At 44.2% G+C, this 15878-nt stretch overlaps 1 protein-coding gene across 2 annotated transcripts in view; it reads left to right on the forward strand.

Moving 5' to 3' along the window:
• The first annotated feature begins 5951 nt into the window (after positions 1-5951).
• EP300 (E1A binding protein p300) overlaps positions 5952-15878 on the forward strand; it is a 65393-nt gene continuing 55466 nt past the window's right edge. For both annotated transcript variants that reach the window (XM_040594805.1, XM_040594806.1), the window contains exon 1: positions 5952-8149. In XM_040594805.1, the coding sequence (XP_040450739.1) occupies positions 8056-8149 (94 nt within the window). In that variant the 5' untranslated portion in view covers positions 5952-8055. The remainder of the gene's footprint in view (positions 8150-15878) is intronic.

Below are 15878 nucleotides of genomic sequence, written 5' to 3' on the forward strand. Positions count from 1 at the left end.
GAGGTTGGAGTAAATATCACAAATCAGCTCATAAACCAGCCCTGCTCTGCAGAAATGATCTTTCCAGGGTTTCAGACAACATGGGAGCACTAGGAAGAAAAGCAGCTGCGGGGGGCCGCTACAGCTTCTGCCTTCTTGCTGCTCTCTTGGTGGCTTTTAATAGCATAGCACCATCAGGAGCTGATGCTCCCTTCTCCAAGGCTCACAGGGCTCGTGTGTGGGGTGGTCAGAAGATATAAACAGAAAGTCCAGGGCTGCCTGATGTCGGTGTCCCTTGATAGAAGAGACCAAAAGAAAAAAAAACCCTCACAGGCATTGAAACGTGAGGGTTTGCGAGAGAACTTCTGGGAAGAAAAGTGATAAGCCCACATAAATTAGGAAGGTAAGGAACTGAGGATTAACCCTATTGTTTTACACGGAGTCATTGCATTAGAATCAATCAGCTTTTGGTGTTTGTGGTTAATTATTGACTTTTGTCTGCATGTAGAAGGAAAGCACTCATGAAGGCATTGACTTTTCTAGCATGCCAAAAAGCCAAGAAAGTAAAAGATCTTTTTAGAGAAAAACAGAAAAAGCAAAACACCCAACCAGACCTATATTTCCTGTGGAAATTTTTTCTTCCATGGTAACTGTAAAAACAGCTCAGATTGTGTTGATTAACCAAGTGTATTATTCCGTGAACAACAGGGTCCCATTAGCTCTGTCAGAAGGCCAATACCCTCTGTACTGAAAACCTCTCGATTCAGTACATTTCTCTGCCACCGAGTAAATTCCTGCCTGACCCCATCTAAGGAATCACTTTATATCTTGAAGCATGAAAACTAGTAAATCAGAAAAAAATGTTATTTCTTCCTTCTTTGCAGACATCAAACAACACATTGCAGTTCAACATATAGAAGAAAGTTGCGGCAAGTAAAAAAAAAATAAAATTAAGGAATACTACATGAAAAAACCAGGAAAAGAAGGGAAGATATAACAGAAATAAATGTATTCTGTTCTTTACAAGCACATGTGTGGACAGTGGACTTGTATCTGTGGGACAATTCCGGAAACAAATGAAAAGATAAGTTTTGGCTTTAAGCTCAGCAGATTTCAAAGCACATTGTTTATACCTTCTGCAGTGCAATAAAACTTATCAAGAACTTTCCCACTGGATACCAGAGTCAAAAGAAGCAAAAGGAATGTGAACAGCGTGCTTCCTCTGGATCGTTACAGTATATGTAATTCTTTCAGCATAGATTTCCCATGTTAGCTTGAGCTCCATCTCACAATGATAATTTTTAGCAGATCATCATAAATATAGTGCTGAGCTGACCAAGTTGTTCAGAAATTTGCCATCATTTCACTCTCCACAAGCTCAGAGTGCACAGCAAGTTCAAGGGCTCTGAATTAAAAATATTACACTGTCACTCTAGAACCTCTTGCTTGTGTCCCCATAATAGTCTGGGATAAATCAACGGCTGATGTAAATGCATTAATTACAGTGTAATTTCATTTAGAAGAATCAAGAGTACGACATTTTAATTTAATGAGTCAGATGTGCTTTCTGCAAGGAGGGAGTAGCATCACCTCCCTGTTACAGAGGGGATAGCTGAGCCTGGAAAGCGAAAAGCAGCAATCTGGCCAGCCCTTGGTAAGGCTGGGAGAACATGCTCCTATTCCACATTTGTGCTTTCAACATGAACAGGACTCTGAAAACAATGTATGAAGTTACACACATTTCAGAGCATGAGATCTGGCTGTAAATCACCAGATCTCAAAGCTGCAGTACCTCCTAGGCAGATACTCTCTCTGCTCCTCTCTTGAGAGGTCAAATTTTGTCGTCTTTTTCTATTTCGTTCTTGCAAGGGCAGACTCCATGGCATGTTTGTTAGGACTATAATGTTGCATTCGCTAATGAAATAAAGTGGGCTTTTTAGAGAACTTTTAAGCAAAAACATGTGTTCCAGGGAGGAAACATTCTTCTGGTAAACAGCTGAGCCCTTAGCATTTAGCAACATAACTCTGTGTTTGCAGCTATTGAAAACTGTGTGACCGAGGAAGCCTGTGTTTCTGGGGCCGAGGACTGAAAGCATTTTGCTTGCTGTCAGAAAGCCAGCCCTTTCTTTTATGCATATGCTAGATGCAAGAACCAGCTATTGGATGGTTATTTCTTATGGTTTTAATAAAATTTGTCTTGTATCAAAACGCTGCTGGGTTTTAATGTTGGTGCTGCACTGAGCTATGTTCTCTGCTCCAGCACAGCTGGCTCTTGCTTTCCAGAAATATAGCTGTGCCCTGGCATTACTCGCAAAAATTGCAGCCTTAAATCATTTCCTCAGCCCTCTGACCTGTGCCGGGAAGGACCCTCCACACACAGATCTCCCTGCTGGTATGGAGAAGGGATCGTTCCTCCTTCGCTCCCCTAGGTTGGTGCTGTGGGAGCAGAGAGCTGCGGTGGTGGGAGGTAGCTGGGGAACAGGAGAAATCACCTGCCAGACACGAGCAGCAGCCCTGGAAAGCTCAGGGAAGAAGATATACAGCTGGAAGCTGCAGGCAGAAACAAGACTGAGAAGATGGGAGTGCCCCGTCCCCAGCTCCTCTCCCCCATTCGGAAATGCTTGCGCGGCTGCAGGGCTGCGGGGCAAATCCTGCTGAATGGGACTGGGGAAGTTTTATTTAGTATAAGTGATTTCCCGAGCTGTGTTAGGGACGGGAGGAGGTCGGAAGGGTGACTTTGAGATCACGCACCGCTTCTCCATTCAGCAGCTGGAAGGGGAGGCCACAGCCTCGGCTCCCTCTGAGCCGAGGGAGATGACTGTCCCATTCCTCCGCCTGCTTCTCTCGCTGGAGCTGGGATGCCGAGTTCTGGGCGTCATGTTGACCCCTGCAGTGTGACGGGATCTCATCTTATTCTTTGTAGACCTCAAAGCAGCTCCTCGAGCTTACAAATTTCAGTAACTACCCGCTCAGACCAAACAAGATCCCATGATAAAAGTTCAAGGCCCTACATTCTTCTTATTGCTTTTCTGAGCAGATTCTCATTTTAATCAGACTTATGGTACTTTCAGCCAGTTATCTCAAAGTACATAATGACTGCTGTAATTACTGGCAATAATGAGCTAATTAATTCCTCTGGGTATTATTTTCAAGGGATAAATACTACTGCCCTTGCTATAAAAATGGGGAAACTGAGGCAAGGAGGGGCAGTTGTTGGGTAAATAGGTTTATTTTACTTTTTATAGTATAATCCTTTCCTGGTTTTATTTGTACAGGTTTATGTATTTGCTTCTTAGCATGCTTTGTGTTCTATTATTGTTTTCCAGTAATTTTGTCTGTTATTGTTTTGGCAGACAGCATTTAGCAATAGTTGGTCGTGTGTATGTACTAAGGTTCATTTAAGAAAATGGCAGTGGTTTTGGAAAAAAATCATAGATTCTGATGGGGTTTTTTTGTTGCTTAGATATATAATTAATTTATCTTAACCCTATTTTCCTGGAGTTTCCTTTTTCTTCCCCCTTTCTTGTTTTAGGTGACCTTTTTCAGAAAAAAACACAAATAGTATTGTTTTCTATTTTCCATATATTTCAGCTTGCATTTAAGTCTCTAATATGGAAAGCTAACTGAATATGACTACCTAATATGTAAAGAACTAAGATATTCCACTGGTTGTGAAGCTTGTAAGGCAGAGGTATGGTTTTACTAACGTATCAGTTAATCACTTATGTCTGTAATTAATATTCAGAAGATCTATGCTGGTTTGGTAGCATTTACCAAAGAGTGTATGTTTCTCACAGATCAGGTACACTTCCTGGAACTTGTTCAAAGGGTAGATAGACAGGTAGCCAGAGCAGAAGGGCAGCCATACCAAAAAAAAAAAAAAAAAAAAAAAAAAAAGACTTTATTTTGTTTGTCAGATTTTTCTTGTGCTTGACAAAACTAACTGATCCATGTGATACTCTCTGGAGTAGCAAATAACTACCTATTTCTTTAACTTTTATCTCTCAGGCTGTGCTCCAGCAAGCACACGTGTGCTTAGTTTTAGTATGGTGAAGTAGAACAGCGCGATTTCAGTGGAACTATGTGCTATATGAAACAAGCACACATGCAACTATTGGTAGAATCAAATCTCTTGATAGGAACTAGTGTCACAAAACTCTTATTTGAAACATCTGCTTTGCTCCAACCTTGTTGTTTAGTAAGGGCCTGACATCTAAAAGCATTTAGGTGTTTATGCGCACCTTGTTGTCTTTATAAAGCTGGCACTAATTCTTTATTGAACTATGGATTAATGGCCTCTACAGAGTCTGAAAACCTTATATAGAATTATTTCAGTCAACTTTTAATTCTAAGGAGACTTTAAAAAAAAGTTAAAATTAGGCTCAGCTGTGTTTTAAAAAAATGCTTCACAAGCAAGGGAAACAGTCAATCTGACAAAATAAATAAATTGAGGTAACACAAGACTTCTGTAACTGCAGTATTTGGGGGAAGTTGGTAGCAATAAGAGGCAAAAAGCCTGTGAGAACCATAACATCACTTCCAAGGTGATGCTGTTAGCCCCGACAGCTAAAGTGCTGAGACTTTCTGCTCTCCAGACTATTTCGTTATTGCTTATTTGTCCTTGCAAGGCTCCCTTCACCTCCCTTTTGAAACATACAGATTTGTGCACTGCCTGTGGCCCCAAGAATTTTCTGGGAGGCTAACAGGTGTACAATCTTCAAGCACTTTTGGAGTGTTTTGAGCATAACCCTATCTGTATTTTTCCCTTTTGTACTGGTGGACACAACAACAACCCTGCTTGAAATAAAGTCCAGACAAGGGAAGCTGAAGTGTGGGAGTGGGTGGAGGGAGCTGGTGGATGACTGTTCCAAGGCTGGAAATCTCTGCTCACACCTTTTCTCATGGTTGCACTTATTCTGGTGTCCAGGTTAGGCTCTTCCCAAACACCTGCTTCGGTTCTTACGCACAGGAGCGTGGAAAATTCAGGCCCGAAGGTGGCTGGCGAGAGAAGTTCTCGCCAATATCCCGCTTGGATCAGATGGAACTCGTTGTTCCACTGAAAACGTGGGCATGCCTGCGTGTCCCGGCCGCTCCCGCCCGGCCATGGTGCGCGGCCGGGGGAGCCCGGGCGCACCGCAGGGAGAAGCTGTGATGGGCCATTTCCTCGCTGATGAGCACTTAAAAGATAGGGAGGGAAGTCTCGGTGGGTCAGTAATCCTGACCTTCAGACAGCCCGGGGGCTGCATGCCTTGCCGAGGGCAGCCCGGCCGTTACTTGTCCTCGCCGAGCCGGCCCGCCCGGCCCCCGAGGAGCCGGTGCCTTTGCAGGCTGCGGCTGTACCGCGTAACGCCTCCTGCCTCCCTCCCCGCTCCTTGGCATAAAGCGTGGGTTTTGCGGGCTTCTTTACTCCTTGGGATAAAATATTTTGGGTTTGTCTCAGGGGATTTTTTGTTATTTATTTTCTGTAACATCGCTGGAAACCTGCGGCAGCTCTCCCCCCTCCGAGCTGAGCCGTACGCGAAGCGTGTTTCTAGGTCTCGCACATTCACCCCCGCCGGGCCCCGGGGGTCGGTGCGGCCGCTGACCCGCTGCCTGCGGCTGTGGGCACCGTTGCCATCCCCGCTCCTCCTAGGCCGTGGGGGCTGTACCCCCGCCCGGCCGCCCCGGGGCCTGCCCGCCCGCCGGCCCAGCCTGCCATAGCTGTGGCGCAGCAAGGCCCGGCGCCGGCGGAAGGAGCGCCCCGCCCGCCGGGAACCGGCCGTGCGCCGGCACCCGTGAGGCAGCGCCGCGGCGGGAGGAGCCCGCTCTGCCTGCGGCCTCCCAGCCCACCGGGCCGGGCGGCGGATACGGGGCAGCGCGGCGGGGCCAAGCGACCCCCTCGCCCGGGCCGGCGCCGCGCACTTTTCTGCCGACAGAAAAGAGCGTGAGGGGAGGGGAAGGAGAAGGCAGAAGGAGCCTTTTTTTTTTTTTTTTTTTAATTACCATGAAATAGCTCTTCGCCTTTAAGGGGCGGAGCCAGGGAGTTTGCGGAAGAACCTGGCGAGGGGCGGACGCTGATTGGACGGGCGCGATGTCGTGACGGCTGCCGGGCGGTTCCGCTCCTCTACCCCCTCCGCGGCACGCCAGCCCCCCGCGTTCCATTGTGTGCGCCAGCGCCGCCGGGTCCCGCCCCCAGGCCTGGCCCCGCCCCCTTTTTCTCTTGGCTCATTTCCGGCCGCCGCCGCCGCTGCTCGCTTCCCTCCGAGGACTCGGGAGAGTGAAGAAACAACAGCCGCCATTTTGTTTGTGTGTGAGCGACTGAGGGAGGGAGCGAGAGCGAGAGGCCGAGCCGGACGGGGCGAGCCAGGGGGAGGGCAGCGCAGAGACCCAGGGGCCCGGCCAGGGGACGGGGACAGAAGCGAGGAGCCGAGACGCCCCCCCCCCCCCCCCCCCAGCCTGCCCGCCCCCTCTATCTTCTCTCTCTCCTTTTCTCTCTTGTCTTTTTCCGCGACTTCTTTCTCGCCTCTGCTCCCCTCCACCCGCGCTTCTGCCCGCTCCGCCACACACGCCACAGGAGCGGCCGCAGCCGGGCCGCTGCCGAGCGCCAGGCAGGGGCAGTAGGGAGCCTGCGCTCGGCCCCCGCGCTGCCTGCGCCGTCCCGCCCCACCCCCCCCCCCCGCCGGGGAGCGTCGAGGACCCCCTCCCCCTCCCGGCTATTTAACCCACCCCGGGGCGAGTCCCCCGCCCTCCCCCGGCGTAATTTTTCTTCTGTTTTCTTATTTTGATTTTATCCACCCTCCTTTTCTCGGAGGGGTCGCTGACCGGCCTCCCCTCCCACCCCGACTACCAACCTCTTCGCTTCCTTCCCCACCCTCGCAGAGGCGAAGAGCGAGTCCCCGCCGCGCCCGCGCAGCGGCCGAGGTTTTTCCCCCTCGCTTTCCGCGCCCTGCACAGCCCGTGGGTCCGCGGGAGCGGAGACGGGCAGCCCCCTCCCTGCCCGGCGCCAGCGCTCGCAACCATCCTCGGCCGCCCGGGAGGGGGGAAGGTAGGCAGAGGGGGGGAGGGGCCGGTTTCTTCCTCCTCCTCCTCCTCCTCCTGCCGCTGCTGTGGGATCGGCCCCTCTGCCTGCGCCGGAGGGGGGGGGGCAGCTCGCTACTGAGAGCGAGAGAAAGAGGAAGGGGAAAGAAGAGAAGGGAGGGGGGGGCAGAGAGGGTGTTGAAACCCGCCCTCCACCTTCCCATCCTGCGATCGGTGCTGCCTCCATCAGGACAACAACCCCTCCTCCTTCCCTGCACAACAAGATGTGAAGCGGAGACTCCTGGGACTTATCCTCACCCTCCTCATCCTTACAGCTCCCCTCTCTGCAGCCATTAGCGACGGGCAAGGAAGAAGCGAGTGGAGCTGGGGACCCCGCGCACGCCTTGCCGCTCGCCCCACCACCTCCCCCCCAGCCCTGCCGCTGGTGGTGGGTATTTTTTTGCAGGGTGGTGTTGGAGGGGGAAGGAGCTGCTAAAGGACGGTGATCTTTTTTTCTTTTTTCCTCCTCCTCTCCCCTCCTTCGCCCGCCTCCTTGTGGCGATGAGGAGGAGGAGGACGGCGCCGAGGAGGAAGAGGCTGATGGCGGCGGTGAGGAGGCAGCAGGAGGAGGAGACCCCCCGAAGGATGAAGATGATGGTGGCGGCGGCGGCAAGGAAGCACCAGCAGCACAACAGCCGGGATTAATTTTACTGGGAAAAAAAAAATAACCAACCAACCAAACCCCAGCGGCTTTTTTTTTTTTTTAAATTTTTTTTTTTTTTGGCGGGGGTTATACCTGCTCTTCCCATCTTTGCTCAGCCCTTTTGCCTGGGGGAAGAGGCCTCTTCCCCTCCCGCCCCTGCTCCCACCTTCTCCCTGCCTCTCCGCTGCCGCCCTCCCGGAGCCGAGAGGCAGAAAAAGGGGAACTTGCCCCCCCCTCCTCCGCCAGATCCTCCGCGCTCGCTCTCGGCGTTATTGTTGTTCTTCAGCTGACTCGGGGCCCGAGAAGAAGGTGAAGGTTTTGGGGTTCACCCCCCACGGTCTCTCTGCTCTGAGTGATTGTCTAAAAAAGAATTAAAAATGGCCGAGAATGTGGTGGAGCCGGGCCCGCCTTCAGCCAAGCGGCCTAAACTCTCCTCACCGGCGCTCTCCGTGTCCGCCAGCGACGGCACAGGTCAGTCTCGGGGGCCCAGGCCCTCCCCACCTTCGGGGCCGCAATTACAGCTCTTTTCTCCCCTCTTCTGCCTAATTTTCCTCCTCCCTTTTGCTGCTGTTAACTCGTGCTTGCCTTAGTCCTTTCTATCTGCCTGTTTCTCCCGTTTTCGCTCCGTTTGAACCTATTGGCATTAATAGCATAGGAAGGGTGTTCGGATGTTTCAGCCCTTCTATTTTTTTGGAAGTGATTGAAAGCAAAGCTGTTCAGTTTATTGTGCTTTTGATCAACTGCAGATAAGACTTAACAGTTTGTCATTTTCGTGTCTTTCACAATAGTAGTTATTACCGAGCTCTTTGCTAAGCATGTACCTTTAATGCCAGTTACAGAAATACGAAATAGTGCTAAAGATGATGCTTTTGTACACTTTATTGTTGAATTACGTGTGTACGTTCGTACACACAAATGTGTCTTATTTCTTGCTTTTGCATATATACAAGGGGTTTTTTACAGCTCTGTTAGAAACAAGATTTATTTCTCTGCCATTTTTCTTTTTTTTCTTCTTACTTGCAGTCTGCGTATTTGATTTACAGAATAATATCTAAAAGCTGTTTTTCTGATTCAGATAGACCATCGGCTTTAGGGGAAAAAACCCCAACTAAAACCAAAATCCAGATCTCAAGCTTGGGGCATAAGGTTAAGCGAGACTTTTTACCTTCTTAGAAATTAAATCTTATTTCACCTTATTTGCATTAAGAATCAATATGGAGTGTAGTTCATCTTGCATCTTCCATTTCTTTGCTGGGAGAGCAAAATGTCTGAAATTCCCCTGTAGAGTTAAGGGCTGTGGAGGTAGGGGGGGCTTCTCTGCAGTCCTTCAAAGGTAAGCTAGAGGTTGGAAATCTTGGGTGTCCCAAGCCCTAGCAAATGTGAAATGGTTGTACTGGAAGGGGGGAGGGAGTAACAAAGGGCTGTTCAGCTTTGTAATGCTTCTTGTGAAGCAGATGAGTATTTGGTAGCAATTATGCTGTGAGAGTACTTGGTTACCTGTCCTGCAGGAGTTTCTTTGAACTCACTTTAGATCTTGGCCTATGGGATATGGAGGAGGCTTCCTCCTGTCAGTTTGGTGAGTAGTGGCATTTCCGAAGCCACCAGTGTTCTTGTTCAATGCAGTTAACAGCTGGCAAGAGAAAGGAGAAGGGTTGGTTGTTTGGGTTTGGCTTTTGGTAGTGGTTGGGTGGTTTTTTTTAAAGCTTCTCATTTGACTGTAAACAGGAGGCTTTAGTAGCCCGTTCTTGGTTTAGCAGTGGATGTGATTGACTTGAAATTATCTTCAAAATTTTGGGTTTTGCCTTTTCTGTTCTTGGTGAGTGATGTATTAGTTTTGAAAAGTTTGTGTCTAACTTTTAGACCATATTAGATAGAGGCAATACTATGTTGTAACTGGAGGACATAACTATTCCTAGTATCAACAGGTCTCTAGTAAGAGAGTAGAAGAGTGTTGGAGAAGCTGCTGTTCAGCAGGAGCTAGTTGTTCGTTCTTTTGTGCAACACTTGGAAATCGGTACTTAATTCAGTAGTAACCATTTTTATTTTGTCTTAACTGTGGTTTTCATGCTCTGTTTAGAGAGATGAAATAAAAATATATTTTGTGAAAAAAGTCCTGATACTTGAAAAATATGGAAGTTAAAGGCAAATTTTGGTTCAGATGAGCACACATCTAAGACATTTGTGATCAGTTGTCTTGTCACAAATTGGATAATTTTTGAATTTATTTTGGTTTAACAGATGCAGATTTTCACAGAATACTTAAGTCTGTTTTAGTTGTTCACTTACTGGGCAGCTTAATAAAAACTTTTTACAGTTATGGTAAAACATTAGGGATTGTTTCAGTAGTGTATGAACGGGATAATTTTTCTCAAAGTGATTGCGATTGTCATCACCTGATAGCTATGCAGAGGTTTATAGTGGTGCAAACACTTCATATATCCTACAGAAATACTGTTAAAGGATTCCTGTTCTGGATTTTTTTTGTTGACAACTTAACTGAATTTGGGACAGTTGTACTTTCTGTGTTTTTTGACATGATGTCATATCTGTTTCTCATATCTGTTTCTCTAATTAAATAATATCAAACCTCTTCAATTAGTTTTGAGAGTTGTATTTTTTTCATTTGCTACTTGAGAGACTTTTTTTTTTGTCTCACTTTTGCTGTTGTGGGAAACTGCTTTGGAGTTTACGTTTTTTCACTAACTGCTCCTTAAATTTGCTTTGAAATAGTGCAATCAGCTTTCATTAAGGAAATTCCACTTATAGAATCTGTTATATTGTCCCCACTCCATAGTTAATTATAGAACATAAATAATATAGTGCTTATGTACTTACTCAGGCACTCTTTTTAAAACTGTTAGAATCACAGCATCATTAGAGAGGGAAGGAGAAAGGTAATAAACTTGCGCTGTTGATGACACTTTTTCCAGCACATGGGCATAGTGGATCTTTCAGTGTTTCTTTTGCTATTAACTTTTTGACTAATTTCTTAATCTGAAATACTGTTTTAGCCTGTTAGATATCAAAAAACAATAACTGACGAGATAACTTTATTTCCAAACTTGCAGACGTTAATTGTATTGAAGACTATGTCGTGTCTCTAATTCACTCATGTTTTCACTGTAGACTTGGATCATAGTGATATTCTGGGCACGGAATGTACTAAACTCAGATGTTGGTGTTTTTCTTCTAGAAGTCAGCAAAGATTGTCCTAATATGCTTGATTTATTGGCAGCAGCCAGCTGCATTTCTCACTGCTGTTGGAGTGCTGCATCTCTTTCTGTCTTAGAAGTCTTAAATGGTTTCTGTATTCCCTGCTCAGAGTTTGCTTTGGCGTAGAACATACTGTATTGGTATAGTTTTGAGTTAATTAATGCCAATTCCTTCTTTAGAAGGTGAGAATAACAGACTTACAGGGCAACCAAAATGTTTGTAGCACATCTTGTAACAAACATTTTTCAGTAATTTAGAAAGTCTTGGTATTGTCAGTGTCATGTAGGATATTAGAATTTTTGAATGGTCTCATTTTTCTTTTCTTAAAAGTTGTGTGTCTAAAATAGCTTCAGGAGCAGGACTGTGTGGATTCCCGTAAGCTGCTAGAGGATTTTCTACAATTTTTTTTTCTATTTAAATGTTACATTTGTTGCAAGGAGTAATGGTAATAACACAGATCTTGTCCAGGTGTTTCGAGGGCCGTTACAGCTCTGCAGTGGGGTCACCTTTTGTTGGTATAGTATCCTTAGTACAGGATGTGAGTTTGTGACACTGGATGCTTGCACAGCTCTTGTGTACTAGCTTTGTTACACTGACACAAATACTTTGCCCAGTGTAGCTGGGTTTGCTTACTGTTCCTTAGTGTTAGAAACACTGTTTTGATATGTTGCACCTAGTCTACCAAGACTTTTTTTAACATTGTATTAGCGAACTGCTGTATAGCAGCCTACTCCACACCTTCCCTTCCCCCCACCGCCCCCCCCAGCCTTCCCCCAGTATAACAGAATAATTTGAGTCGATCTTGAAGTTACCTTCTTGAGTAAATGAGTGGAAGTCTTTAGTATACAGTTGTAGCTGGATGCCTTAAACCTGTGTGTGTGTGTATATATATATTTAATTTGTGAACCTGTCAATTATTCCTGCAGTAATGCAGGTGCCCCTACAGATTTCTGTGTGGTGTATTCAGGAAGGGAGAGTTTAATCATGTTTTACAGCCCCCTCCACCCCCCTACCCCCAAGAAAATCTGTTTTCTGTAAACTAGGAAAGCTTTTTGGGCTTTGAATTCAGAACTGCTGTGTTTTGTCAAGGAATAAAAATGGAGTATACTCTCTGCTGCAGTGTGGTTGTATGGTATCATGTCTTTGGGTTGCTAGATCTGAAAATAGGATTTTAAGTGCTTAGTGTTTCTGGCATGTTATAATGTTGGAAGTCGGTTTTCTACAATTAGTTGGCATGTGTGTTATGTCAGAGATCAGTGTGCATATTTGTGGTATGTTCCTTAATATCCTTTAGTTTACTATATCCAAAAGTCTTGTTTTTCTGAGTAATAGCACATCTTTAATGTTTCTTCCAGTACCCATCTTTTCTAAAGTTTGTATGTTCCTTTTTTTCTAGGTAAATGCTTCTGACCTTTAAAACTTTACTCTCCCTTACATCAAAGGTCTAAGACTTGTAATGAAACCTTGCCTGGGCTACTGCAATTTTGACTGATACTCATCTTTCATTTGTTATAAATGTATTGGGATGTTTCTTTGCTCAAAATGAATCATATTGATCTTGTCTCACTGCCTTTTCCAGAGGCATAGGCACTGCTTTCAATTTTGTTTTCAGACAGTTTATGGGTGTTTTCCCTAGTGTTTGTATATCCTACTTTTAAAATTAAATACTTTTCACAAGTCTGGTTTTTGGCTGATGTTGAAGACCAAGCCATTAGTTACATTTAACTTAGAGCTATCAGATAGATATTGTTGTCCTGTCTTGTTGAGAATCACTTCTTTGCTGTTTTTTTCCCCCAGAGTATTAGTAGTTATGAGATGAGAGATGCCTTAAAACAGTTTGATGGATGGCATATACTGTAAATCGAGTATTATATCAGTGGATGCTTCTGTGGCAAAAATGGGCATCTTTGCTTTGTAGCTAAGTAGGTTCTCAAATTAACTGCATTAGGAATAAATTTAGAGAATTTAAGTCTGCAAGATTTTCTTTAGAAAGTAAACCAATCATTCATATGGTGCTTAGTAACATTTTAAAGAAAATCTTGCAGACTTTTGAACCTCATAGATTTATGAACTGCTATATCTCTGCTTTTTTGCCCCTTTTACCAGGTGGATTATGTGTTTGTGTCTGACATAGGTATGTAAATTTTCTGAGCTGTGTTAGAAAGGTACCTAACTTTTTAGAAAAGAAATACCCACTACAAGACAAGGACTGTACATATTGTGATGTAAAACTAAATCTTGAGCACTTGCAAATAAAAAACCCTTTGAGACTAGAAAACCAGTTTACTGTTGCAGTTTAAAAACACAGATTCACAAGTTTGATATTGCTGGGAAGACCTTTGTTGCTGAACTTGGGAATTTAAATCCTAGATTAAAAAAAACCCCAAAGCTACTAGTTTTTGCATCTTGCCCCTCATGGCCCTAGAGCAGGGTTTGGATTTAGTCTAGGGGGTCCCTAGTTCAGGTTATTGATCAGTTGTGTATTTGCAGAAAGCCAGAGTTTATCTGGGAAGGTCTAGCAGACTCTAGGGTTTGGCGTACAATTTTAGGGGGTGCGGGTTTCATAAGGTACTAGGGATAAATGCTGAACTTCTGCTGTAGGAATTCTGTTTTCTTGTACCTTTACAATGTGGGGAAAGTGACTTTATAAGATTTTAATTTGGTATGATTTAATGTGTTTTTCTTGCATCTTCTCTTTAGACTGCTTGGTTACCTCCAGTGTATCGCCTCAGTGTCTTGCTTAGCTGCTTTAGCAGGAGCAGCATTTCAGTGCTTGTTCCAACAATATAAATATAGTGCTTAAATCTTTCTCATCACCCGAACTAGTGCCCCCTCTGAGAGGGTGTCCCAGCTGAAACCAGGACAGTGGGCTTGGCCAAAAGTCATTTGGATTTATTATTTGACAAATGGAGTAAACTTGCTGTGTAGATTTCACTGACAGATAAGCAGTGCACACCTCTTTCCCAAAGATTTGGCTTTTCTGTCTTAAACTGTAGCAGCAGGCTGAAATATAAAATATATCTATCTCTGCGTATGGTTGTATGCACTGACAAAAAACTTCGGTGGTTACGTTGGATTTGTAGGACTTGAACTAGGGCAATTCATAGAAATCCTCTCCCTGACCAGTAAGTGATGTATCTGACATTACTTCATTTTCTTCCAAAATAGCGACAAGTTTACTCAAAATGGATTGGCATATAATGTATTTAAAGTTCTCTTAAAAACTTGACGTGCTGTATTCTTTTTCAAGCATGCATTTCTTCCCAAACTTTTTGAAGAAAATCAGAAAAAGGAGTGTTGAATTCTGGTGAACTCAAATCATAGTAACTTGTGGTTTAATTTGTGATGTCAGATGTGTTTTCAGGAACAGCAAGGAGATGAAATCGTGCTCCAAATTAGGGTTTTCATTAAAACGTTCAAGTCAGGTACAGGACCTTCAGAAACAGCACAGGTTATTTTCTATTATTGGTGTTTGTGAGATGGGACAGAGAAAGATTTTTCTTTTTCTCCATTTGATGGTGTGAAATACCTCCATACTGCACCTTTCATTACACCTCCGTAAGAGATGTAAGTAGAGTTTTCAACCGTATCTGTTTGCTTGCAGAATTGTGATTTACTTTTTATTGCTTTGTAGAACTCCCAAGCAGGACTGAATAGATAATCTTTCTTACAACATACTCTTGCTGTGTTAGTGAACGAAAATAATCTGGTTCTCAGTTTTTTTTTTTTAGAATTCTAATTAAAAATAAAATTTGGCAAAATGCTGCTGTATTGCTTGCTCAGTACAAATTCTGCTGAAGCTAAACTGCCTTTTATGTATTCCTGAATATAATTTCAGGAGCTCTGGGGAATTACTGGTTCAAGATAAAAAAGGTCTTGATCTTCTGACTTCTGTTTTTTGTTTATTTGTGTATTTTTTTGTACTTAAATTCGCTGCTTTTTAGTTTTACCTGGGAGTAATGTTGAAGGAACTCAAGTCAGTAATACTCAGAAAACTGACTTGGCTTTTTGGTAATTGCTTATGTAGATTACATAGTTCCAAAGTTGTGGTTAACTTGACAATGAAGTGGATGTTACTCTTTTCTTGAAACTGATTTGTAATCACTTCTAAAATGAAACTGATTCAGTGTGTTTGTGCACATATGGGTGTTCCCTTCCTATCTGCATGTACCTGTTTTTTGCCCACCCAGTATAGCAGACCAGCAGGGCATCTAACTTTCCAGATTTTATGCACGGTGGTCCACAATTCACCAGACTCCCAACTGAAATGCCATTCTTACTATTTAACAAGTCCACAGGCCAGCAGTAGGTAATTTAAGATGGTCTTAAGGGAGTTTGTGGCATACACACGATAGTCTGGGGAGTAAGAATACTAATTTAGAGGCTTTTCACTAAAGTTAAAAGGTAGCACAGTGAAATTTACGCAAAGAGCAACATGTTCGCAAGGAAATTGTGTAACTTCAGTATTTTAAATTATATTATATTAAAATAAATATATAATTAAAATGTTAAAATTTCGTCTTATTTGGGCCATTAGTGATGGCAAGACTAGTACCTTTGTGTTGTGTAAGGTAGCGGCATGAATAGGTGGGTACAGAGACAACAGTGTCTCTGAAATTCCGCCTTAATAATACTAAAACATTAAACATACCCTATCTTGGTTCTTGCACCCAGTCTTTTCCACATGATTACACCACTTCTGTTTCCCTGGGACAGTTACATTTCTATATTCCAGAGTCATAACCATTGAATTTTCACTGATTTTCAGTGATAAACACCTGCTATCATCTGTATCTCTAACTACTGGTTTTTGAAGAACTTTGCATATGATAATGAAAAGTTTGCTATAAATACGATTTTATTCTGAAATTGCAAAAAACATGCATCAACCAGAGTCTACTAAAATTGGCATTTGTGTTGATATGTGGGACAAGTATGGCTTAAACTTGCAGATTATTGAGACTTCACAAAACTGAGATTTTTTTTT

Source organism: Falco naumanni, chromosome 5 (genome assembly GCF_017639655.2).
Source record: "Falco naumanni isolate bFalNau1 chromosome 5, bFalNau1.pat, whole genome shotgun sequence".
Classification (NCBI taxonomy): Eukaryota; Metazoa; Chordata; class Aves; order Falconiformes; family Falconidae; genus Falco; species Falco naumanni.